Consider the following 27,158-nt stretch of genomic DNA (forward strand, 5'->3'; position numbering starts at 1 on the left):
TACACTTCAGCACACCCACGTAAGGTTGGCATTATTTACATCTGCTGGTGGGCAGCACTAGGAGACAGAAATAGCCTACACTGCTCAGAATTCCATACCAACTCTGCCCTGAGACTTCCTCAATTAACATTTCCTACACAATCAGCAAACCAGTAAGAGCAAGCTGCAAGTAAATCCTGCTGGAAGCAAGATTCAAGGGACAGATGGAAACCCAGAGCTGCTGTTGTATGTCACAGCTTCACCTCTGGACTCACCTTTCATCACCTCTCCTTTCAGCCAAAAACATTAATATGCCTCAATCCTTAACAGCTATGTAAAAAAGGAAAATGCATAAAGAAAAGTGTGAAATAGCCAAGGCACAGGGTGGTAATTCCATGACTCTGCTCACTAATTAGGAAGAACTGTACAAAAAGATGACTGGCCTTACTGCTGTGGATGGATTTTGAGGAGGGACATAATGGGAATCCCATGCCTCTGTCCTAGGTTTTCCAGGTTACTTTTTAGGGAGAGGTGACTGTCATTTGTCCCTAATTGTGGGTGAGATTTAGCAAAGCAGCAGAAAATGTCCAGGATTACGGAGCCCCACGTGGCAGCCTGCACTGCTGCTCCCTCAGAGAGCTGCTGCCACAGAAAGCCTCAAGGAAAAATGTGCAGAGAAATCAGTAATTCCGTGGCAGAGGGAGGGGAGGTTCCCTGCCCACCGAGCCCTGTGCTCTCCTGACACATTGTAATATCCTCTCCTTACAACATCCCGGGGAGCAGCTGAATTCCTGCAATGCGTGGATTTGCTAATGGCTGCTGAGGATCTGTGGCTTGAGCACAGTGCACAATGGCTGGAACATGTGAATGATCATCATATGACTTCAGTAGGAACTCGTGAACTAGAATTGCATTTTATCTCTGACACAAACAACAATGTCCTAGGCTAGGCAAGCATCATGTGATAAAACCACATACAATCCACAGGGTTACAGCAGCTTTTGCAGGCAAACCACATTTCAGCTTGCATTTTCCATCAGATGTTGAAAGTTCCTTCTAAAAAGTTACAATTAGAACTAAGCTTCCTTGAGAATGAAGAAATGCATTTACTGGCTTTTTTCTCTGCATTAAAAAGAATAGGCTAACTTTGCAAATTAATTACTTTTAAATCATTTATTCTCATCGTCACTGAATTTTTCTGCACAGCAGCTTTCCCCAGATCCACTGGGGAGTCTGGTAACTTGAAGTAACAGTGGCCTAATTTAAATAGCAAACCAGGAAAATGGCTGTTTGGTCTTTGCAGTGGAGTTTAATGAACCAAAACTACTGCAAGGAGTCTTTAAAGCAGGTCAGGGTCTTTCAGCCACCACTTTTCAGAACCTTGCGAACAGTAAATCCCTCCTAAAATGTAGATCATGGATGAATTTTGGTGTTTGCTCTCTTACAAACTTAGCATATGCTCAAGAAGAACTTGTTGGACAATGAGATCAAGTACCTGCAGTGACTCTCTCCTCTGCAATTTCTGACTCCAAATGCCAATGAAATTTTAGATGCTACAAATCTCAAAATATTATGCATCAAAGGAGTGGGATTACTTGCATTCCAATATAATAGTCCAAAGATATTCAAGCCAGGTTTCCAAGAATAAAAAGGTAACCTAATTATTTAAGAACTGTACGAGGGAAAGTTTCAAAGTTGTGAATTTTCTTTCCAATTAGACACGGTTGCATCAAATCAGCTCCCCGGGCAAGGTGCTGCCAGAGTGCTCTGGAATGGCCTGTTTTGCTGGAGAGCAGAACATCTGCTGGAAGGATGCCGTGGATCCTGGCTGCCACACTGCTCTCCCTGCTGGGGCCACACTCTGTTCTCTCTCTGCCAGCTCACTGCAGATACCACCCAGCTCCAAAGAGCTCTGCCAGTCCCAGTTCTTACATTAGAGGTCATGGGTTGCTCAAAGTCTTGGAGACCTATCAGGTAGTTCTGAAGATAACTTAGAGTAAAATGTCTCTATAGTATGACGGGGTACAAAGGAGTTTTCTTCCTCAGTTCTTCTCCTGGAGTCTTTTTTCTCCACATCTGTCAGCAAAGACCTTTGACTCTTTGCTACAAGGTCAATAATCTCCGCAATAAGTGGAAAAAACATGCCCGGTGCTGAATTTCTGCTGGGCAGATTGTGGTTTGGGGATAATAAGAAAGTTGAAAGGAGCCTGGTGTGTTGAACTAAATCAGACTGTGTGTAGGTGTGTTAGGGCTGTGAGTGACAGGAGGAAAGAGAAATGTCATCCTATGCTTTATTCTTTTCTACCTCTCTGAACAGCAGGTGCTCAAATACCACTGTGGTGGCAGTGATAGAGAAATATGTGTTTCCAAGCCAAGTTGCTACTCTTCAAGAGCTCTGTACCTCGTTTCCAGAACAGGTTTTCCAGCAAAGCTGAAAAATTATTCCGAAACAGATAAATTAAGTCTTCTGCTTTATTAATATCTGTTAGTCTGAATGTGCAATTAAATGTATGCATCCACCTAGGACATGGGAGTAACCTGAACAGGCATTCATCTCTGCCCTTCAGTGCTGCTGTAAAAATCCAGGTATCTTTCTTAAAATGCAGCTGTCAGTGCTGCAATCTCCCTTTATTTCCAGAGTTGTCAAGTTCCTCTATTACTCAGAGGTCACTGAAAAAAGTCAAGACAACCCCGTGCTCCCCCACTCCACTAGTATTTTTCCATTTCTGTTTAGGGAGAATAAGCAGAGCTAAGAAGGTGGGACTTGATCTCTGTGCTTACAGCTTTATCCATCTGCTCAGCCTGGCTCAGTGGAAACCTGTCCCGAGAGCCAGACAGAGTCCAGAGTCTCCATTTCACACAACTCACCTAAAAGCAAAAGGCTCACTATCCAATTACTAATCCTTCAAAGCAATTTGCTGTTCAACATTTATCCAGTGCTGAAGTATATTGGAACACGTGGCTAATCCTGGCTTGTTTCAACCAGCATGCCACTTCTCTACTTTGGGATAAATATGACATTTGGAGTAAAAGAAATTGCTGCTGTAGGAGATCAAATATCATGTGACCTTTCACTGAAATTATCCTGAATATAAAGACAACTAGGTTACATGGAAAAAGTGAACTTTCCACTCCCCAAACCCAAGTTCATTACTGCACCTCTAGATCTCAAATTCCACATCCCAGGTCGCTCTTTCTCTTTCATTTCTTCAAAAAAACAAAACAAACGCTGCTCCTGAAAATCCCCTTCTGCCTCTGGGTCCTGGCAACAAGTCACTGCTCTTCTCTGATTCCTTGTCTTTCCCTCTTTCCTGCCACACACCCAAAGTCTAGAGCCCTGCTCAGCACTGTGCAGTTTGGCTCTTCCTTTCCTTCCTCCCTCCTCTTCCTCATGGTCCCTGGACACCCCTCCTTCCCCCCTGGACTTCACACCTTCCTCTAGGCTGATCTTTAAGCTCAGGAAATCTTTTAGCTCTCACATGTCCATCAGCACCTCTCTTCAGCCAGACCCCAAATGGTAACCACAGGGTCATAAATCCCCAGCGGACAACACGTGAAGGAAAACAGTAAAACGAGACAATTAATCCCTGTCCCTGAGCTCTCCCTCTCTGCTCCAAGGGACACTGTGACACAAAATTCCTCTTCCCAGCTTCTACTTCACTTTACTCCCCACTGCTCCCTCGTGGCACCATTTCCATGGCATCCTTATCCCAGTCAACTGGTGGCCCTTGGAGGCCTTGGAGGCAAACCCCTCGTCCTTCAGCTGGCCTGTGCACAGGGGCATTTATGGGGACACAACTCAGCACCACACAGTACCACAGTGCCAGCCCCAGCGCCGGGGGAGCGTGGGTGCAGCGTCAGGGTTGGGAAGCCAAGCACAGGGCTCAGGGAAGGCTGAGGGCCCAGCCAAGCACAGGGCTCAGGGAAGGCTGACAGCCCAGCACCAGCCAGACCCCTCAGCTGCTGCACCTGAACCAGGAAAAGGAGCTGCTTGTTGTGCTTGATTGGAAATATGAAGCAGGCCCAGTCCCACAGCTCCAGGAGGAGCACACACAGCTCCTGCCTTGGGAACTTGGCACAGCCCAGGGGCTGGCATGGGGGACAGGAGAGCAGGAGAGGAGGTGTGGGAGGAAAGGAGCAGACAAGCACAGAAATGACTCTTCTAGTAGAAACCAGTCACAGGTTGTAACACTATCACCTGCAAATCAAGTAATACAGTGTCACTAGAAATGAGACACTTATTGGTATGAGGAACAAAAGAAAGAGCTCTCTAAAGGAGACAGTGTCTCAAACCCATGAGCTTGCCCACAGAAGTACTTTGATACCTCAAAATCTAAAGGATGTGGATGCTTGGATGGGGTCTGAGGCTGTGTACAAAGGCATCAGTAATGTCTGCTTCTTGTACCCCACACTGCCCTGGTACATTCCATGTGCAAATGCCTGTTCTGATCCCTTTGCTCATGACCTGGTGCCACAGGGCTGGAAAGGGCAGCCACTCTCTTCTAGGACATCCTGGAAGAACTCAGATATGGGAGGTACCCAATTTTCTGATGCTTGGGAGGCAACAGCCTTTCCCCTGTGCTTCCAGAGCCCGGCTGATCAATAGCCCATCCCCTGGAAAGGCGGGGAAGGACCTCTCCTGCTCAGCACCAAAAAAGGTATAGGACTCACAAAGGGGATCTCTCTGCCTCCCCCATGCCAAGTGCCCACAGCTGCCCAGGGTGGATCTCAGCCTGGCCTGGTGCAAACGCCTGGCACAGCCCCGGGCCAACATTCCCGGTGTTGGGAAGAGCTGCCAGCCCTCCGAGTCACCAGACTGCTGCTCAGCTTCCCTGGCCAAGTTTAACTCTAACAAAACCTGGGGAGAACACGTCTTCTCCCGAGCAATTCAAATATTGTAATGGCCATGCTGCAAACTCTGAGCTGCCTTCAGTGTCCTGCTGTGCAACACCCTCTCCAAATTCTTGCTTACCTAATATTTAGCTTTACTGAAGACATGAAGAGGCTGATTTAATACCCAATGAAAACACAAAGTCTTTATTTGTGTTTAGTCACATTTCCCTCATGGATAAGATGAACCTAGTAATGCTTAACTAATTAGAGCCCCGCTTGGTGCGAGCACAAACTCAGCAGTTTTCACTCATCAAAAATTCAGAGCTCACTGGTTTATTTCTTGAAACATCTGAGTCTGGAAAGGTTTGCTCTGATGCTCCTTAAATTTTACAACCATACCTTCCCTTATAGAACGCAAATGCCTGAGCCATATTCAACCTTGGTCCACTGTACGTATCTCTTGACATATATAGAGATTAGATACATAAAACAGACCAAAACATATCTCACCTTGCTGCAGAGGCATACAACTCTTAAATTATAATTGCTTTCATGTCTCATGACAACAGAAAACGGGAACTGAAGAGTACAGCAACATAAAGCAAACTTTAATTCTCCACATTAGACTGATTAGCCTTCAACCAGAACAGTCTGGGCACTGACAGGCACTTTAGCAGATCTCCCCCCCACCCTCAGTGTTATTTGTAAATCCAGAGGTATAAATCCTGTTGGGAAATGTCGGGGGGAAGAGATGCAGAAAGCATTGGCTTTTGTGGGGTGCTGAACAGACACCCTTTGAGAAGGGAGAGTGCCCAGCCCACACACAGCTTGCTGCAAAAGGGCAAGGGTGCCTTGGAATGTGCTTAGAGCCAAGATCTGGCTTTGCATAGGCAGGGTGTGTCTTTGGTAGGAAAATCATGATAAAGAGCTAGAAAAATAAACAATGCAATTCCTTGAAAATGGCCAGTACGTCCTGCTGGCTGCACAGGCCTGTGCTTAGCTCACAGCGAGCCCAGCCGAGGACTCTCCTGCATGTTTTTACCTGCAAAGTTTTGTTTTACGAGAAAAGTTTTGCCTGACATGACATTATCTGAGTGCTGCAGAAGGCAAGTATTGTAGTCAGCAAAGGTTTCAATATATCCTCTTTCAAAGTCTTCTAATACTATGAGAAAAAAGAAATATATCACGTTTCTAGAGATGAATTCTGGATATTTCAAGTGCCCTGGGAACAGTTTTCTCCACCACTATCATGTACTCACTTCACAGAGATGGTGACTACAGCTGTTTCCCTCCCCCTTAGCAAAGAAAAAGAAAGGAGAGATTAATATGGAACCATATCAGCTCCATTATCAGCCATTTATCCTCTTGTTGAGCTGCCAATGAACTTTCTGAAATAACCCAAATCAGTGAAGTTTGCAAGTTCAGTGTGCAAATACACAACTTAAGGAGGCTTTCAAGAAATTAATTTAAATACAGCAAGAGGATTTACACTGTAGATCTTTTTTATTAATGAAGCAATACTTTATAAGTAATGAGGTAATAGTGATAAGCACAGATAGCAATTCATACCAATAAACCATTTGTAAAGATCTCTTGTCTTTAAAAATCTGTTTTCCTGGCAAGAACACCCGAAAGAACAAGAACTAATAAAACCATTCTAACAAGTTCAAATTAAAAAGAAAGATGCTTTTTTTTTCAACATTTGTGAAACTTGCTTTGCTTCAAAAATTCTCTGTAAGAACTAGGAAATTGGGATCTTGATTCATGGCTATAAAAGCACTGGAGTAAGCAATGGAGAAGCCTCCAAGTTTTTGCCTGATAAGACACCAAGTGACTTCAGAGGTTTGGGTATTGGACACAGGCAGCACCCAGGACCAGGGTGAGGAGCATCAGGCTGGCAGCTCTCAGCAAGAGGCTGGAAGAGTCTGCAAAGCTGGATGAACAATCTTCTGGCTGTACTCCAATAGCCAAAGGAAAACCAGAGCTTGGGGGTAATGTGTTATTTTGTGTACTCCTGCTTACAGAAGGACCTCAGTACGTCCTACAGGTAAAAGCAACTGGAATCATAAATTTCAGTTCACACCAAGCTTTCTGCTTGCAGAGCTTAAAATGGTTTGTGGGTGCTTTTAGAGATGGTAAAAAGGAAGTTCAAAGCAGCGAAATAAGTTGTCCAACCTCACACCACCACTTACAATAGCACTGTGGCTAGAAATTAATCTTCTGGCCAGAGCCCTTAGAAGGAAGTATCCTCATCTGACCGCATCCATTACAGTTTCAACTAATAGATTACCATGCAAACCATGCCAAAACGAAAAACAGAGGAAAAAGTTTTCAAGTAACTTTGTGGGGAAAAAAAACTGTCAGCGAAGCATACAAACAACAATTGGCAAAAGCTAAACAAACAGGACACAAGAGGACACAGGACTGGGAGGACCTTCTGATTATGAATGCAGAGCCCAGCACAGTACAAAAGCAGGTCCATAAATACCAGTTCCTGCCCTGCCTCAACCCCCAGCACTGCCTGCTGCAGCCCCAGGAAGGAATCCTTCTCACTGAAAGAGCAGAAAGTAGATGAGCCCCAGAACACAGGGACCACTATAGTATTTAAATCTGGTAAGAGTGAAATTACTGAAGCCTGAATAATTTGCAACTTAACAGGCATTTAAATATAGCCCTGCATATAACCAATGTTTAAATGTCAATGTGAATAAAACAAACACGTGTGCTTTGTCAATCTGGCCATCTGAAAAAAACACCAACTCTAAACACGTAAATGGGCAAAATACTCACCGACACTGAAACATCCTCGATTTTTCTTTTAGCACTGGAGTCAAACAAGACATTCCGTCCCCTCCTCTCGCAGTCCTGATACACGATCAGTCGGATCTGGCTCGGGTCAAACTCCGGCAAAGGCCAGCTTTAATTAAAGAAGAAAAGAGCAGAAGGATCAATTACCACAACTCTTTATTACACTGTTATTTCTACATTATCTGTATATACAACTCGATTAAAACATAAAGTCAAGCAAATGCAATGCCATTTCATCAAACCCTTTGATGCTGCAGCCAGAACTATGCCTTTTGTTTTTTTTTCTTTCCCCTACACGTGCCAAATTACACTGTCATAAACTCCACCAATCCACTACAACCACATAAAATGTTCTCTGCAGCATTAATAGATCTTGTGCTATGTCTTGTGATATGTTTTCCTCAAGTTTCAGCTATTTAAAATCAAAGTCATAGAAGAACTCAGCTTTTGTGTTGGAAGACAAAAAAACCCACCAAGAATAATAATCACAGGATGGTTTGGTTTGAAGGGACCTTAACCACCTAGTTCTCTCCACTTAAGCCACTGTGACTGCAGGCCACGGTCAGCAAACCACACACAGCAGTCCTGACACACCTATTCCCAAACTGGTTTTGCATTCACTGACAAGGGAAGGAGCTTTCCTGAGCCTCTGCCTTCCCTAGTGCCACTACTCCAAAGCAGCTCTGCAAAGGGAGAACTTGCAGGGCTCAGCCTTGAGAATCACTGCATCATCTTGCCTTTAAGGGTGCTTTGTAGCCATCATCTCGAGTTTCCATTTTAAAAAGCCAGCCATCACTTTAAAGCCCACCAAACATTGTTGTCCATTGGCTTGGGAATCCATTTTCACTGATACCTTCTCTGTTCTTGGAAGATAGGAAACAAGACACCTGCTCTATCCATGAAGCCACCAGGAATCATCTTTCAGCTAGTTTACGAGCCACTTCCTAGACCAAGTGAAATTTTAGCTTCCTTATCCTTGGCTTTTAGGCAAGCAGCATTAGCATGAAACCCCAAGAAGCCAGAAACAAGGTGCTGGAACTTTCCAGCCATTAATGAAGCACACAGGCTCCCAACTTACAAGAAGCAGCTGTACATTTATTTCAGCAAAAGGACACCCACAATATGTATTAAGGCAAACCTGGCATACTAGACTCCAAGACAACAGGGAATTTTCCCCTCTAACTCACCACCCAAAGGGTTTCCTCCTCTGCACCCATGTTTTATGTGACCAATACACCAGTGATGAATTATGACCCAACAACTCCTATGACAGCAGAAAGTCAATTTGATCACCAAAGTCATCATTGCCTATCACAAGCTTTTAAGACTGCCCAGTGTAGGTACACAGGCTTTACAACCACCATAGTCCAGTGAGGTGAAACTAAGCATCAAGACATGCAGTTATTCAGCCTCCTGACAGAGGAAATCCATTTCCTAATCAGCCCAGCCCCACCATTTAGCAACGGGAGAGAAAAACAGAAGCTGCTGAAAAGCCGGTGTGCAACAAATGTCAAAATCAACTTGTTACAAGAAAAAACCTTGAGCAACTTGAAGCTGAAATAACTTGATGTCTAGATTTGGGGTCAAAGAGCCATGCACCTTCCCATTTGGGCACCTAAAGCCAAGTGTCCTCAGCAGAGGGACGTGCCCACAACAAAGAGCAGACACCCAACTGAGCAAATTCTGTACCAAAACCCAAGCACAGTGAAAAGAGCTCAGCTTACATTTACTGAGGTCTCTGCTAAATGAGCCCCATCTTGCATTTCATAAAATGAAAGAAAACAAAATCTCTGGTTTTATACATGTCTGGGGTGTTACCAACCAAGAGGCTTGAAGGCACTAATGCTGGGGGATGGTAACTGGTAAGAGCATGACTTTGGCTAGAGGTGAGGAGAACCACTGGATAAACTGGCTTCCTGGAAGAACAGCCTCCATATATTTAAATGAAATCAGGGGAAGTCCAGAAACTAATATTTTTTTCCAGATAGGCCACCGTGGTTCCTATAAAGAAGCAGTGTGTGACAATAACAAGGACTTGCTGGCCAAAAAGGTGCTATCACTTGCTCCACCCTTGCAACGCATTTGAATTTCCTTCACACTCGGACAAAAGCATGTCTTCCATTACCTAGTACTTTTGATATTTGACTTTGAAATTACTGGCAAAGAAGGGCAGTAGCTGTTCCAGATCTTAGGAAAGTCTACTTATAAAAAGCTCCAAGAGCAGATTACACACTAAGAGGAGAGAAAGCTAAATATAAAACTCTTGGTGTATTCAGAAACATATCTGATCAAGGTAACAGGAGCTTGTTTACTTCTCAGCTTCTTCACATGACATTTTAACTTTCTCTAGACAAGCATTTAGTAGCTATTATCCATCATAATTTGTGATAATTCCAAAGAAGCGTTATCTCTGTTACATAATAGCATCCTTAAGCACATTTCAGCCTTGCAAAAACATTCCCTGGCAAGAGCAGGCCACTTCCCAAAGCAGAGGAGCCTTTCGGAGAGCTGGGGGAAAGTTCATTTAGGCAGACAGTAAACAGAGGCAGCCTGGCACCTCCGACTCACCCCCGCCGGCCAGGGAGAAGCAGGACACAGAGTAGCTTTGCTTTTGTTGTTAGCAGGTTTAAAATACCGTTAAGCTTGATATCTGCATAGATTATCCCCAGAAACAGAGAAATTCCTGCATGCAATAGGCAGGGCGCATTCTCAAAACAAATATACCAGGGCAGCACTCCAGCCCTCCTCTTCAGGCAGATGAAAACTGACCTAGATCTTCTGAATATAATTAGTTCTGTTTATAAATGGAAATTAACTTTGACATTTAACTGATGGTTTCTTGAGATTCTTACAGGAAAACCAGGAGACGTAGAATCAGATGTTCTGGCAATGTTAATGAAAGGTGAGTCTCCATCTCTCACCCTGCTCTGGAAACGACAGTTTCTTAATGAGGACTTTTTCCTGCCTGACCTGTCTGCCATTCTTTGATCTTTCCTTGAATCCGATTAGATTTAAAGGAAAACACAAAAACAAATCCAGAACAAAACCACACAAAAACCACCACCAAGAAAACCCCAAATATCAAAGACATTTTCCACACAATGCTGTGAGTTCATGGAGGGAGAGAAAAACTAAAAACGAATTCCTTCTGAGCAGGACACTGCTCCTGAGAGATCTCCACTACACGTGGGGATTCTTCTAGAATGACATGTCCAAAAATACCTGTATGGGGTAGGAATCTCTTGATGCATAAATGCTGTATCAGATGTCTTGGAAATAAATCACATAAACCCAGATCTCACACCGTGACAGACGGGTCAAGGCTGGAAGGGATTTCTGGAGTCCAACCCCCCTGCACTGATGCTAATGCAAGTACAAAGTGCAAAAGGAAGGAATTATTTGGGACAGAATGGAAAACTTCCACATGACTAATGATGAAATTATTAGAAACTAATAATAACAAAATCGGGGCCTGAAAAATGATATTTTAATGCATGTTCACACTTAAGCCCTACTGTTGTTCAGTTCTTCACCTCTTTCACCCTTTTTGTTTTCCTGCCTTTTTTATCTTCAGTCACTAGGAATATTACCTGTAGTTTACATTTATAGATCCATGACGTGCTTCCTGACACCTGTACTGTAAGATTCATGGCAATCCAGAGCTCCAAATGCTCTCCAAGGATGGATTTTCTTGTGTATCCAATTCCTGGAGTTTACTACTGCCATCAACACTTCTCAGCAAGAACTGAGTGACTGTAAATTGGTATTATTTCACTCTGGGCAAGTTTTAATAGATGAAACGACAGACACAGCAATCCTTCATTACCCCTCCATCAATTAAAATACAGGACTTTCCCCTGTAACTGAATGCAAGTACATCCCTTCCTCTTCATTCCCACTTTCAATACAAACAGCACTTGATTACATGAAAGGTTTAGCTTAGTATTACTTTTTCTTCTGCCTGAGACTTTAGTTTTAAAACTATTTCATATTAACACAGTTTAGATACTATCAATCATTTTTTAATAAAAACAGATATTTTAGAAGTCATAAAGAAAAGCAATTGAGGCAAACTTATCAAGGTATTAAGAAGATAGGAATTGTAAAAGAGTTTTCTAAAAAGTAAAGTTGCTCAAAACCAGAACGTGACTAAACATTGAAAAAGTAAGTTGAAACTATCAAACTATTGTTTTCCTACATCATGTTACCCATAGTTATAAAAATTGCCTGGTGATGAATCACTTGGAACTATTTTTAAGTGCATCTACGCAAATGATATTTATAGTTTATGCCAGCTTATCTGTTCTGCGTGGTTTTCATGTTAGCACCTTTTTAGAGGGTGACAGAACAGCCAGGCAGAGCAGCCGGCGGGTCCACCTTGCCCCGCGCTCCCCTCGCAGGCTCCTGCTGGAGGAGCATCAGGACACAGGCACAGGGATCCCAGGGCTCATCTGCAGCTCCTGCAGATAACTCTCCATGGATTGTCATTGCTGCAGGTGCTCAGACCCAGCCAGCTTCCACATAAACACCTGACAGAGCCCGTGCTGCCTTGAAGAGCTGATGTAAATACAGGACTGTTCCACTGGGTGCACTGGGATTTCAGATGCAGGTTATCTCCATGTTCCACATCAAAGCATGCTCACCTGGACCTACACAGCCCAGTATAATTTAGGATCCTGCAGTTGCTTTGTTGTAGGGAAGGGTGATCAGATGCAGAAGGAAAATGGTCCTTGCCTAGTCCAACCACCATATCATACTCCTCTCACCCCTGACTGAGATGCCTTTTCCAACAAGGAATTCCCTTTTCCTGCCCAAACTCCTCTGCGGATTTCTATTCTGTTACTGGATTTTCTCTCTTTTGGCTTTGAGAAGAGACAAAAAAAGTCAAGTATATAGGATACCTGGAGAGGGTATTGTACATATTTTAATACCTTCTTACATTTAAATAATTCACTTATTATTTGACCATTATTGTACAAAAACAGCTGCATAGACCGTTCTGAAAGAGCACAACTAATTTGGAAGCAATGAAAACAGAACTGTACTGTATGTTAATAAAGCTTCCACCTTTGAAGACCATCTCTTTTTAGAGGTATGGGCAGATTATTTATTTTTTTTAGCAATAACACCTGAAACACAAAAGAACTTTCTCAGGATTCACATGACAAGGATGATCCAGGCAGCACTGCCGATTTGCAAAGTTGGCGTTTTAAGAGAGAGATTCCATTGAAGTGCTGGTGACATAACACAACCATAAGGCTGCGAGGAGGAAGAAGATCCCTAAAGCAGAGAAACCACGGGGCCCACACTTAGCAAAAATTTTGCAAGATAATTGTCTTTACGAGAGCTGAGGTCACGTCAGGGCTGAGTGACTGGTGGTGAACACTTGCTGATTCTGCACAGAAAACCAGCACTGTGCCTGGCCAGGCCAGGGAGGAGCCCTCGAGGGCGGATTGCGAAGGAGCTCGCCCAGCGCTCGGGTGACACTGCCCTCTGCCACCATGACCTCAGCCAGGCTTTCGCAGAAGTCACAGGACCTGTGTTCTGGATAGCCTGGAAGAGCAGACACATTCTGGATCGCCCCAGGGACAGCCACCCTTGACTGCTCCCAGCGGGGACACGGTTTAGGTTTATCACACTGGAACGATGTTTCTTTGCCATAAATTAAATCCAAGCGCTCCCCTTTTCCTCTCCTGAAGGAGGATGACCTGTCCACAGGCACGGCAGCGCTGTGGAGGTCAGCTCCCCGCTCCATCCCTAAGTCTGGCTCAGTCATTTACCAGCTTAGCAATCCTCACCTGGAATAGCTGCACTTCTTGAGCTCCGGGAAACTTGTGCTGCTTATCCTAAGCACATATTGTACACCAGGCACAGAGTGCATCAGCCAGGTATGTCACAGGCAGTAAATAAACCTGGACCTGGACTTCAACTGGCTTCCAAGTTCCTTGGCTATATCCAGTTCTTTAACTGTATACGAAGCTGACTTTAGTTTGTTTTCATTTTTTTCTCCCTTCCACCAAGTCACTTGACTCTCATTAAGATACCTACTTTATACTCTAAAGTCTAATAGATGAGCCAGATGCCTTTCCACAAGCAAAAAGACATAATATTTACAGGTTAAGTGCAGCCTAGTCAATACATTAATCATAATCTGGAGTGTGATATTGAAAATAAATTGGTGGGAAGGTTTTGTTTAAGATGTGTAGCATGTTGAGTAACTTTGCAATTCACACAGCTTCAGAATTTACAATCAGTATTAGTAATTTCATAAAATATTTTTCGGACTACCTCACGTCATTTTAAGGATCACCTGCTCAGCTTTCAGCTGATTTAGGCAAACATATGCATGCAAATATTTGCACATACACACACAAGCTCCATGCTCTTTTGAAATACCTGTTTTAATTAAAACCACACACAAACGAGACACAGCTCATTTCAGTTAAATTCACTAGCACTGAACACAATGTTTTAAATTATTCAAGCAGACTGCACTTCCCTTTGCAAAATTACAACAGATAGAATCAATTCAGGGAAAAAAAATTATTCGTGCCGTTTAGCATGAAATTATAATAAAAATCATTTAAAAAATTAAATCTGTAAAAGCTTCACGTATCCGGAAAAGAAATATTTTCATCACAGGGAAAATAATAAGCTTTCGAAAAAATCAAAATAATCTCAAGAAGTGTGCAGTGACCGTACCTGGGAAGCATCTTTGTCCCCCGAGCAGTTCCACTTTTCGAAATCCCTATAAACTCCTGTTGTGCCCGGCTGCCAACTCAGGTTAATAATAGCAATGAGCCATATTCATCCAAAACCACAAGACTGTCAGGTGACATATCAAGAGGTCTGAATTTAACTCAAACAAAAGACTCTCCATGCTGCAATGCAAAAGGCTTAATCCTAGCAACAGGATCACAAAAACCACCTTAAGGGCAGCGGCTCCGGGGGTTGCCCCAGGCAGCGTTCGCGCTGCCCCGCGGTGTCAGAACCCCAACGCTGCCCCTCCATCCGCGGGTCCCGCCCGGGGAGCGGAGCCCGGCCCGGCCCGGCCCGGCCGCCGCTTTGTGCCTTCCCGGCGGAGCTCAGAGCGACCCGCGGACACGCCGAGCGCTGCCCGGGCTCGTCCCCGTCCGTCCCTCCGTCCGCGTCCCCGCGCTCGGTCTCATGACACGGTCCCCTGGCAGCCGCGCTGCCCCTCAGAGCCGCGGCCGGGGCGCTCGGCCCGCGCGGGGGTCACAGCGGGGCGGAACCCCCGCTCCCCTCACAGCCCGCACAGCGCCGGGGCCGCGGGCGGCCGGGCCGGCGCTCACCGCCATCATGTGACCGCCCGTCAGCGCGGGCCACCTGCGCCCGCCATGCCCGCCGCCATCCCCGCGCCCTCAGGGACGGGCCCTCGGCCCCGCCGCCCTGCTCGCCCCCTGCCCCGGCCGCTCCGCCCGCCCCATCCCCGCCCGCGTCCCCTCCCCGGCGCCCGAACAAAGGGAGCACTGTGCGCCCGGCGGGGGCTCATTAATATTGCACGGGAGGCACCGCGACCATGCGAGACAATTGGATGGCAACGGAGGGGGGGGGAAATGAAATATGTGAAATAATGCCCCCAAAGAAAACCCGACCGGCCCCACAGCTGTAAACAAGGCTCCCTGATTGCTCCTGCCGTGCGAGGAAGGCTGCCCAGGCATCACAACAGCGACTGATGTTGAACAAACTTTTATCTGTAAATGGTAGGGGAGGAATGAGAGAGCTGGACAGGGAAGTGACAAAGGAACTCGGCAATCCAAAAACGCAATGCACATCAAAAGCCATAAAAAGTCTTGTCACGGGCTATGTGAAGCTAATCACTCTTGCTATTAATTCTGCATTCCTTGAATAAAACTCAATTAATATATGAAGACAGAAGGCTGCAACATCATAAATCCTACTTCGATTTTTTTTTTTTGCAGTGTTTGAAAACCTACAGGTTTTGCCAATATTTTAAACAGAAAAGCAGCAGAAACGCATTTATCATCAAGATCTCCTTTCCACTGCATCCCACAACCCAAAGCACGGGAGGGCCGATGGTACCCCTGTATCACAGAGTGGGTGAGCGGATCCACTTGTTCGTGGGCTCTGCCCTCAACACCCAACAATCCCAAGAGTCCAGTTGTTGTTTGCTCTGTGGAATGGATTCCACAGGGGAACACCAAGTTCCCTCTTCTGCTACACATCTGGATTAAGTTCAGGCAGAAATCCTCATCTATTCACACCACAGTAGTTTTGCTGCTGTTTTATAGAAAGGTAATGTTTTTATGTTTGGTGCCGGGCAAGTGTTCTGACGCAAAAGCGGCAAACCTAAAGAGAGATAAAACCATTATCTTTTGTTACCATGAATGTTTTACAGGAAGTTTCTCATTTAGAAATGAAGAGTTGGGGCCCTGACCTCACAAACACATACATTACAGACTTGGCTTTTCATACCCCACTGGTGCCAGGGAATTCAATGGAATCACTCACATGAGCAAAATTGGGCATGTGCTGTTTACAGGAGACCCATGCCTTAAACCCAAGTCTTGCCTTCAAAGCTGAAAATGCCAAGCTTTGGGAGATGTAAGCAGTAACAGCTGACTTCTCCTACCTTCTTGATCTAGTGAGGAATGTGCTACGCACAGTAACTTTCTTTACCTGTGTGGCAAAGGCACCACTCTCTAAAGGTTACTGATGTCAAAAGTGACCTTTTTTCTTAGACATGCAATGCTGAGAAGTTCAGTGCCATGTATTATGTAAACATTTATTTACAGGAGTAACATCTAAGGTTTCCATTTTACCTCAGAGTAACCTGATGCGTTTAAAAGACAAGTGCTTTGAAAGCAGACCCAGCCTCCATCCAAACAACTGACCAGGAAAAATATTGGAAGGAATTTCTCTGCAAATAGAGACAGACTCAGATTGTTCGGAGAGTAAACAGTGCTTTAGCCAGATCAGTGAATACTTATTGCTTGAGGAAGGACTTCAGATACTCAGTGTTTGTTCATACACCATACCCATATCCAAGAAAACACTCAGGCCTTTGTAAGTTGAGATATGCACCATCCTCTTCTCTAGGTGTATATCCAGGCATCTCTTTGAAAGGGTGAAGGCTTTCTTTTGTGTGTGTGTATAACTATGAGCTTGAAAAACGAAGCTGGTAATATGATTCTAGTTCAGAAAAACACTTAAATTAAAAAAATAGAACTGTCAAAATCTCCTGCTGCAGCCCATCACCTTCCAGGGAGATATTTCAGTACCCATGCACATCCACCTGACTGCAGATGGGAAAGATGTGGGTGATGATGTTCAACCACATCCAACAGCCCCGAGCCCTGGACTCTCTGCAGACCCCCATGCCTGACCAGGGCTGTGGCACGTTCTTAAACATATGTAAGCCAAAGAAAACCTCAAAACCAAACAGCACCAAAAAGATTTTCCCCCTTCATTTTATCCAAAGGCATTTCTGAAAACGTTTAAAAACCACTGCAGAGGCTCATATGCACCTTTTGGGTATAAATCATCTGATTTTAAACCGAGCAGACAACAGAGTTTGCTCCAACCGCAGGCTAAAAAGTAATGAAATGATTCATATTTGGTCTTCTCTGCCTTAACGAGTTTTTTTCAGTCTTTCTCCTGAAGGAAGGCTTCCCTCACACATGTTGGAAGCACACACAACAAAGAGCCAGTAAGTGAGCCAAGAAATGTTTATTGCTTAGTAATGCACGAAGGTAGGAGCTGGAAGCCACAGCAGACCAAAAGAGAGAAAACCAATTAGGATTTTATTTGAAATCTGACTAGAAATACTTGGACACCATTTCTCTACAAAATACTTGCCTTAGTAGGATTGCCACTGAGCTAGACTTCTAAAAAAATGTGCTTTTTGTGCATTTTTGTATCCCTGCAAAAAAAGATTCCACTGAATTCCTCACTGCTGGAGAGGAAGAGTGGAGGTATTAAAGCATGAACGTTCTGTATACACCTGGAGCACATACACATACCTGCACACACGAACATAAGCCCAGCCAAAGGTCAGCAAGAGCCAAAACAATGAGAAAGATCACTGCAAGCAGCCCTCAGGAGTTTCAAAACCTGGGCCCCCTTTTCTTTAAAGGAAACCATATTTTTAAACAAACACTAAAAAAAGTGCTTTCCATACGCAATAAGAAAAAAAAAAAACAGAAATCAACAGAGAAGCAAAGGTTATAAACTCTCCATTCACAGGATTCTCACTACTAGCTCGAGGTCTCATGACTGGAATGAACTATCTCTACCAGCACTGTAAAGGAGCATCAGCACAACTACAAATCTGCCCGGGAGCATTCCTGGAGGGTAGGACATGGAACATTATCTCTCTTTTAAGAGCATGGATGCTGAGACCTCAGCAGATGGACCGTCCCCTTCGCTGTTGTAATTTCTCAAGTCATGATAAAAGATGATGAAAATAAAAATAACTATCAAAGTAAAAATCTGATGCACAGTTAAGGCACTGGAACATTGGTGTTTGTTTTGTATCACATTTCCATTCACAATCTACTATAAATAAGACACCGAACAAACCTCCATAATACCAACTGGTACTGCAAGACAAGAGGGCATTTTCCCCCTGCCAAACAGTTATTTTATTGTGTGCACTGGGGTGTGCAGAGCAGAATCTTCTGCTGTAGCTATTAAAAATAAAGTGTAAATAGCTCAGTATTGTGTGTGTCTAATGAAAAGTTGGGGAGAAAGAAGTTCCAATACAAACTGCTTTTGATGAGCACACATAGTTGTTGGAAATAAAGAACCTTCTAAAACCACCCAGAATTGTGTAGTGTAGCAGAGGAGGGTTGTGGGGGGAAGTCTGTGTTCCCTCCTTTATGCTGTGCAGTTCTGGAGATGTCGTGACAGGTTCAACAATCCTTAAATCCACACATAAAACCAACTCAACAGAACGAAATCAAGCTCACAGGCTTGGATTTATCAACTGCAAGTTTGCTTAAGGAACTTAGTGGTGAATTGATGCTTTTTATTTTGGAGATCATGAATATTAATAGATGAGACAAGGAAGAGAAAAGAAGATATATTACAGTCAAGGTTGACTGCAAGACCTCTCTTGCCATGAAATTGGAGACATCCTAGAGGGATCACTGTAGCTCCACTATCGCTATCAACCAATATTAATAATAATAACAAATCCTTGAATGATTCTTGATGGAACTAGAGTACTTTGGTTGAGGACTCCTAACATTTTCCTGTTTTTAACAGACAAACAGTGGGTTTGTCTATTAAAACCCTATATTTAAACCCTATATTAAAACCCTGTTGTCAGCTTAGAGTGTCTTTAAGGCTTTTATTTTCATTCACTTCCCAGAAACTGTAATGACTATGGCAGTTTTCTTCTTTTTGCACCACTGAAAACTGAGATTCTCAATACATTACTTCAGGAGATGCTAAAAAAAATAAAAAGCTGCAAGATGCATAACCAAATTGCTGGTGTACTTTATTTATGCCTGACATGGCAGGCAATTTCTGCACCAAGTAAACACATCTAAAAAAGCTTTTTTTTTTTTTTTAATCAGACAGATATATCTAAAATTTTTCAAAGGCTAAAAGAATGTAAACAGCTGCATTTTTTTATGTCATGCTTTTTAACTGTGAGCTGGGCTGGGGTGGGCAATGCTGTGCCCAAGAGGTCACTGCCAGGGCACCTAACCAAACCCTTTCTCCACTCCAAAAGCCCCTGGCCTGGCAGCAGGCAGCTGGGATAACCCCTGGTGGAGACCTTCAGCCTGGAAGTGCCACTCCATGGAGTGCCCAAACCACTGGTACATCCAGTGCCAGCGCACGGGGGCAAGGACACGGCCCGGTGCAGACCCTGGCACCTGCTGCACAGCCCTCTGCTGGGTCGGGGTGCAGGGAGCCATCTGCTTGTGCTGATTAAAACATCCTGTAATACTTGTTTTGTGACTTTTATAAAGGGAAAAAATATTGCCTTGGTGGTGAAAGTCATCCTGTGCAGGCAGCGTGGGGCTCGGAGCATTCCTTGGCTGCAGGCCACGGCCCTGTCATTGATTAAGGTGGCTGCACTTGTGACCGAGTGATAATTGAGAGCCCAATAAATCTCCACACGAGTATTTGCCACTCACAGATGGAAAGAAACTGTTATGGACCTTCATAAAGAGCTGCAAGCAAAAATACTACAACTGATATTAAAAATGTCCGGAATCCCCCCCGATCACTCCCAACTTCCCTGCCCAACATTCACATTTTCAGTTAAATTTCCAGAAGTGTCAAATGCACAAGGACTACATCTTCAGGCTTTCAGCTAAGTCATCCCCAGCACAAACTCAAATCAGTCCAATTTCTCAAAATTTTGTTGAGTACTTCCAAGTCTTCCTTCCCCCTACCCCAGGTCTCATTTATCTGCACAGGCAGCATTGCTTTAGCCGAGGTTTACGTGATATTCTTTCCTTGGAAAAAAAAATTATTGAAAAAGCAAAGCTGCAGCTGTTCAGGGTTCCTTGGAAGAGGAGGAAGACAGATGTAAGTAGTTATTCTCTAAAGATTCACAGGGATCAGTGCCTGAGCAGCATTTTACTCTGTCCCTCATGTGACTGTTTAATTAGGTGTTGATTCACTCAGTCATGAGACACAAGGAAACAGGGCTGCAAGCCCCAACGTCAAAGAAAAAGTAATGCCTGTTCTGCCAGTTTCTGTATTAGCAAAGCACAAAAGGGACATCCAGTTCTGAGAAGCAAAACTCGTGTTTCCTTGCTCATAAACCAAATCATCAAATCACTTCAGCCTTTCCATACAAAAAAAAAAAAAAAAAAAAAAAAGAAAAAAAAAGACCCATGAATTACTTCAGAGGAAGATGCTTGTGAACTCCCCGATTGTTCTCCACTGTCAGAGCTGGGACCAGTGTGAGTGTCCAAGGGTGAGCTGCCTGGCCAGGCTGAGCAGGGTGTGCCCTTCCCTCTGGCAATCCAGGTCCAAGCTGCTTCGGGATACTGGGCTTTCTTCTGGGGTTTGTTTGTTTGTTTGCTTTTGGAAAAGGAATACAAGCTATTTTGCTATGCCTTTATTCCTGTTGTTAACTGAATTTCTTAGTACCACAAAGCTTTTCTGTTATGGGGTCTGGTTGCCATAGGAACAGGCTTTAAAAATATCAAAGAAATTTTCAGCACATGGTAAACCAATTTCACAAACTGTGTATGTTTGTAATAGGAAAAGCTGGCGGACAATCATTCGTATGTACTCAGTTCAACCGAGGTCTGACGTAGGGATAATCCCAAAATGCTGCTCTCAGTCCAAAGCCTGGGGTTGTAGAGGACTACAGTGAACTTTAGCTTGCTATGTTACCAGGTCATTTATCGAGACAGTCACATAAAATTAACAGATGACGATCATTTTTCCAATGAAGGTGACATTTAAACTCAGTGTGTCACTAAAATTGATTAAATGCCAAAAACTCTCTTCCTGAAGAATACTACAGTAAACCTTTGATTTTAAACATTGTGTGTTTACAGTTTCACCCTCCTCATCTGTGTAGGTTTTACAACTTATTTAAAACACATGCCTAATGCTAAGCCCATGAGCGGCTTCCTTGGGAGCAATCAAACCACTTACAGACTTAAAGCACATGCTTAAGCAGAGTGCTGACTCAGCCTTATTGCCCCCTCAGACTGCACCAAAACCCCTTCTCAGTTACACAGGAACAACTGCAAACTAAAGACAGAGGATGATTGTACAAGTATAACAAATTAATATCCATGGAATGAAATCCCAGGCTGCGCTATCTGTACGTGATGCTCATTTATACCGACATCCCACGAGTCCTAATGATAGATCCTCCCTGTGAATCAACAACTGTCTGGCACCATCACATGCCATCTAAGCATCTCCAACACCTCCAAATGTTCAATGCAATGCTTGGCCCAATTCTGCAGCCTTTCAGCACAGAGTGGGACCTGCGGCCGTGACAGCCGTAAGCCCAGAGCCCTTAACCCGTCCCCTCAGCTAACCCTCACAACTACTAACCACCAAGTTCCCTGCATTTCAAGGCTACTGCCAGGCTCTGAACCAGAAACAATTAGGAATGATTTCGTAGCTCTGCCAAATAACACTAATGAATATCTAGGTGGACTGGATCTATCCTACAGCTGCTTTTCAGGAGGGAAGAGTTTTCTTGGCTCCAGCCCATGGACTGAACATCCCTCCCTTACTGGCTCTACAAGTCAAACAGGCCTCTACTTAATTTGCAGAAGGGATGAGATCTTGATTTATGCAGATATTTAAGAGCCCCAAGACTACTGTGAGGAGCCCAGACTGCTCAATTCTCCAAGGCAAGAGTCATGCTGCTCAACTGTTTTCCAAATTAAGCATGCAAAGGTGACCTGAAACTATTTCAGGTAGATCTATATAGAGCAGACACTAAAGACATTGCTTGACTTCGCTTTTATGTAACTCATAAGGACATGAGGACAAATAAAAATCAGATGCTTGAACAAGCCACATGGCCATCCAGCTTCATTTAATATTGGCAAAAAAACACAGACTGACAGAATAATGGAACAGCCTGGCACCTACAAAAAATGCACTAAAACTGTGATACCTGAACAGTTTGGTTCCCAGAAGCAGAAGAGCACATAAGCATGTTTTTAGCTATCAGCTAAAAATTGCTCAGCCTTTAAACCAAGCTTACTGAAGTGCTCTGCTGGGTTTGCTCTACTGTGCTTTGCTTACTGCCACAGGGCACTCTGCATCCTCAGGCTTTCTGCTATCCCCTTCAGTTTTCTAAGTCTCACTACATGCTCACAGTTTGGGGTTTCCAAGAATGGTAGGAATGGAAAATACAGGGAAGGACTGGACATTGCCCAAGCTTTTCAACACAACCATCCATCCAGAGGGATTTTCCACTGCAGAACAACTGAACTGGTCAAGTATTACTGAGAATCCCACAGCACAGATACATGGAAGTTCTAAGCACCAGCTGAGCACAGCTCCTACATGTCCCCAGAGCTTTTCTTACAGCTAAAATCTTTGTCTGTGATCACAAAACTGCAGGTTCAGCTTGGCATGCCCTCCCTGGGTATCAGCACAGGAACTCACACACCTTGCTTATCACGGGATTGAGCTGGAACACACAGTCCAAACCAGCTCTGCCTCACAGAATCAACAGAATCACTTGATAAAACCTACATTGTTCCACTGGGAGAGGCTGTACTTAATCAAGATTATATATATATATATTTAGTATATGTTCAATAAACCCCTTTTTGCCAGTGGTAATAGATTTGATGAGAAGGCAATTCCAGACACTCCCAGCCACCACAGCTTGCCAGCAGATTTTAGACAGTCCACAGGAGCATCCCTAAGATGTGGGAACTCGAAGCAGCCTAGTGCTGCAGGTATCCTGCTGTGAACCAGCCACAGCACCACATGAAGCTGTTTATTCCACCGCATCAACAGGAAAGAAAGGCTCACGTGCTGGACAGCAAGAGCTGTCAATGCCACCAGGACATTTTGGACTGGGCTGTTCTGTTGGATTTTTTTTTTTTTTTCCCTGAAAGGAGCTGTTGGCAAAGTCATCACTCCCTTGGCTCTTCATTTCCCTTTCCCCTTCTCCTGCTCGTGCATGACACTTGATGTGACACAGCAGCAGCCCCAAACAGGATGCACCCCACTGCTTGTGGCAGGAGGAGTAGGGGACAGTACAGCACCCAGGGGAACCCTTCAGAAAGGAGAGGCAGCACTGCAGGGCTCAGACAGGACAAAACTAAGAAGAGAACAGAAAAATGGAAGGGAAAGCAAGCTGGGCTTTAATTCTCTTCTTCCTCTGTGTGCATGTGTGTAAATACTGGTTCCCAAAGCAGAGCACAAACAGGGACAGTGACAATGAGGGAGAACATTAGGAGGAACAAGGAATCCCAAGCAAAATGAATCACAGAATCATTAAAGTTGGACAAGTCCTCCAAGATCATCAAGTCCAAGCTTCGAGCAAATACCACTGTACCCACTAAACCATTAAAGCCTGTAAAATGTATGTATTTCATCACAGCAGCACCATCCAACTGCTTCCAGCTGCACTTGCACATGGACCTTTGTAACCTTCTGAACACAGGGCAACTCCAAAATGCCACCACTTCATACTCGTTACACTCACTTCACACCCAGCATTTCCAGCCTGACTTTCATTTTTTGTACTTAGCAGCTGTCAACATTCATGTTATTCTTTCCAAATAAAAGCCCACTGGACCCCTCTCCCCCCTGCTTTACTGTCACCATGCAAGAGGTGTTCCCTGTAAATTTTCTTTTCCTGTTTTCTCTATCCATACAATAAGAACAAGTGAATTTTACATTATCCTGCATGGTTTTTTTCTTTCAGTGTGGGCACAGACCAGTGTCACCCCCTGAGTGCAATTTAGCTGATTTGTCCTGCTAGCTACTGACAAAAAAGATCAGTCTTTAAATGAATATATACTAAATCCAGGTGGGGAAAAAATAACAAAACCCCAAACAAACAAACAAGAAACATACCACCCGCTGTCTTACCTTCTGACCCCAATGTGAGAAAAAGTCTTACAAGACACAGAACACAAACTGTCCACCAGCCCTGTGAGCCTTCCTCAATTCAAAAAGAAAATCTAATAGCACGTTTTAAAATAGCTACATTTTTAGGCTAATCAAAATTAATCATTTATTGATAACTGCACATAAAATACTATGAAAAAAACTACTAAAATTTAAAGTAAGTAAATTAATCTAATACCAAAGTGATGTTTTTGTTTTTCTGAAAGAAGTTTGATAAATATTTCTTTATAAAGATATAATTCTGGTTTAGTCTCAAAAGATGTTAAAGTTGCTTTGATTTTTTTTTTTAATTCTATACTTTTTAATTATGTCTGTTTTGGGGAGAAAAAAAAAAGTCAGGAGTTCACGATTAGCATCTCCTGGATGACTAGAAAATATACTCAGTTAAGAAACCACCATGCTCATTTTCACAGCTTCTTAGCCCTCCATGCTGTCAGTAGAACAATTTCCTTTTCTACTAAGCAAGTAATTTCCAGTAACTCACAGCAGCTGAAATATGTTTAAGTATTGAAAAAACCAACCACCTTTTTCTGTCTGACTATTTAAGTTTTATGTCAGGGTTTGGGCTGCCTTTAAATAGAAACACAGTTAGCACTGTAAGCCAATTCACGGTCCTGACATTTGAGGCATTTCTTTAACTCTGTCTTAAGGGGTAGTACTGTTATTTTTCCTGGAGGAACAAGAAAATTCTGGCAGACTTCTCCTTTAACAGCTTCTCAGAAGCTCAGATAATGCCATTCACCAGAACAGGGTTCTGAGAAGAGGCTCACGCTCCCCCCACCGTGATGTGCAGCCTGTTCCCTGAACACCCAACCCCACAGCTTATCATCAGCACTCAGTTTTCATTAACACCTGAACTAACGGAGCTTTTTCTATCAATTTCTGGTGTCAAGTTCCATGAAAGTGAGTAAACAAACCATTCAGCCAAATCTCCAAATGGCAAGAACATTTTCTAGGTAGGGCTTCACAGGGCCTGGGGGGACGGGGTGGGGGGGAGTGCAAAAATACCCGCCAAGAATCTCATTCATTCCCATCTAACAGCTCACACATGATGTGCTTCCTTCTGCCTGACTGTCCTCTTCCATGAGCACCCCCAAACATGGCAACCTAAGTGCTGAGCCCACTGGCTTTGGAGGCCTGACTTTCCTTGGCACGTGGGGATGGGACAGACAGTGTGTGTCTCAACACTCGCTAGAAAGCACAATAATTCAGCAGAAAAAGGTTTTGATATTCTGGTATTCACAGTAAGCCAGGACTGGCCTTTCTTGTGGTCACACTGCAGCTGTTCTCTGGGCACACTGTGGAGCCACATGTCTACTGCCTTCCTCCAACATGCCCCGACTCTGGCTGTCCCCAGGTCCCTTCTGACACGCCCCTGGAAACAGGAATATGATGAGGTGCAGCCAGCTCAGAGCTTCACTGGTACTACTGGGCAGGAGGCACCCAACAGCACCCACAGGATTTTCACTGAAGTTAAGGAAACTCAGCTTGCTCAGACTTCTCACAGTCTCCACCAGACACGACTGAGTCGATCGAAAGGTTCAGAAATCACCGAGGGGAGCGCGGGGCCAAGCCCTGCACTGTGTGAGCCACCATTTCCATGGCTACTGAGGCTCAAATAAAACAAAATAAGGAGGCATACAGCAAAGCAACTCCTCCTCTGGGCAATGCTCACACAAGCTACCTTCTCTCTCTTTGAGTGGAAAAAGACACAGGAGCTGGGGTGAAGATACTGCTCTGGCTCAAACAGGCACAATGCCAGGACCTAAAGTCAGGGCTGAACTGCGCTCAAAGTTTCTTCATTTATCAGCTAAAACAGATGGCAGAGAACTGTAATTTGGCTCCTGTTTCTTCCCAGCTCTGTATCACACAAACTGAAAGAGCAGAGGGTTTTTGGTACTACTACAAGTTTTATGTTTTGTTGACATTTTGGCTGGAGCAAGGGAAAAAACATTTGAAGACTCTGCGAGTGAGGCACACGCAGATCTGGAGGAGCATCAAACACCACGAACACACAGGGCACGATCAGTACTCAGAGTAAAGGAAATAGGATGTATTTTGCTCATTTGAGGCCAAAATCAGTAGTGACGATGTTGTGGAAAGGTCCTGGAGAACCAGAGCAGCATCAGTGGTGTGTGACAGATGATTCCCTAAGTGACACTGGCATCACTGCAGAGTCCTTCACCTGTACCAAGTCAGGGTTTCCTTCAGGGCCAGAGTTTCAAGGACAGACAACACATAAAAGCTGGCAGATACCCAGATTATCACCCCAAAATCATCAGACAAGACTGTTACAAAGAATTTTTACATACAGCCAAACTGCTTAAGTCCAAGTGTTGAATTGTCTTGATAAGGACTGTGAAATTAGCTTTTCAGAAAAGACGGAAAACTTTATACAAGCATGTTTTACTTGCAGATGCACGTTACATGCATGCACTGTTAATACTCTGTGTGTAGATTGTTGAGTATTTTGTGCTGCAATTCACGTGTTTGAACAAGTTTCTCTGCAGTGCATTGTGTTCTGAATAATAGTATCTCCAGAAGCTATCGGTCTCAGAGAAGAAAAAGGTCGTTTAGGCAAATGTGTGGAATTACCACAATTAAAAGCTTCGGTAGAGCACTGAGCAACAGCACAACACATTGTTGCAAAAATAAATAAATCCTTTTTGATACAAAGACTACATAATAACCATTCACACTTCTATGAAGCAGAACACATTTGGGCAGGTATTGTTAGAAATTAGTGATCAGTCCCACAGGGACTGCCCCTTTTGAATGCAGTGGTTATGGTCACATTCCACAGGCACAACAGAATCACGTGTGTATTTTGTGCAAATATATTTCCCACATATGAATATTTCCCATATATGAATTCTGCTACTACTCAGTGTAAGGTGGAGCAGCCAGTGCATTAGCAAGTCATTTAGAGATAAATAAAATTTCTCTCTAAATAAAATTTA

General features: G+C 43.9%; 1 protein-coding gene across 3 annotated transcripts in view; it reads right to left on the reverse strand.

Moving 5' to 3' along the window:
- FNIP1 (folliculin interacting protein 1) overlaps positions 1 to 27,158 on the reverse strand; it is a 64,780-nt gene that overhangs the window by 30,578 nt on the left and 7,044 nt on the right. For 2 of the 3 annotated variants that reach the window (XM_017834609.1, XM_017834607.1), the window contains exon 2: positions 7,603 to 7,729. In XM_017834609.1, the coding sequence (XP_017690098.1) occupies positions 7,603 to 7,729 (127 nt within the window). Of the gene's footprint in view, positions 1 to 7,602; positions 7,730 to 14,322; positions 14,622 to 27,158 lie in introns of those variants that run through there. The other variant, XM_017834608.1, reaches the window with a different exon arrangement.

Source organism: Lepidothrix coronata, unplaced genomic scaffold (assembly GCF_001604755.1).
Source record: "Lepidothrix coronata isolate B3197 unplaced genomic scaffold, Lepidothrix_coronata-1.0 Scaffold236, whole genome shotgun sequence".
Lineage (NCBI taxonomy): Eukaryota > Metazoa > Chordata > Aves > Passeriformes > Pipridae > Lepidothrix > Lepidothrix coronata.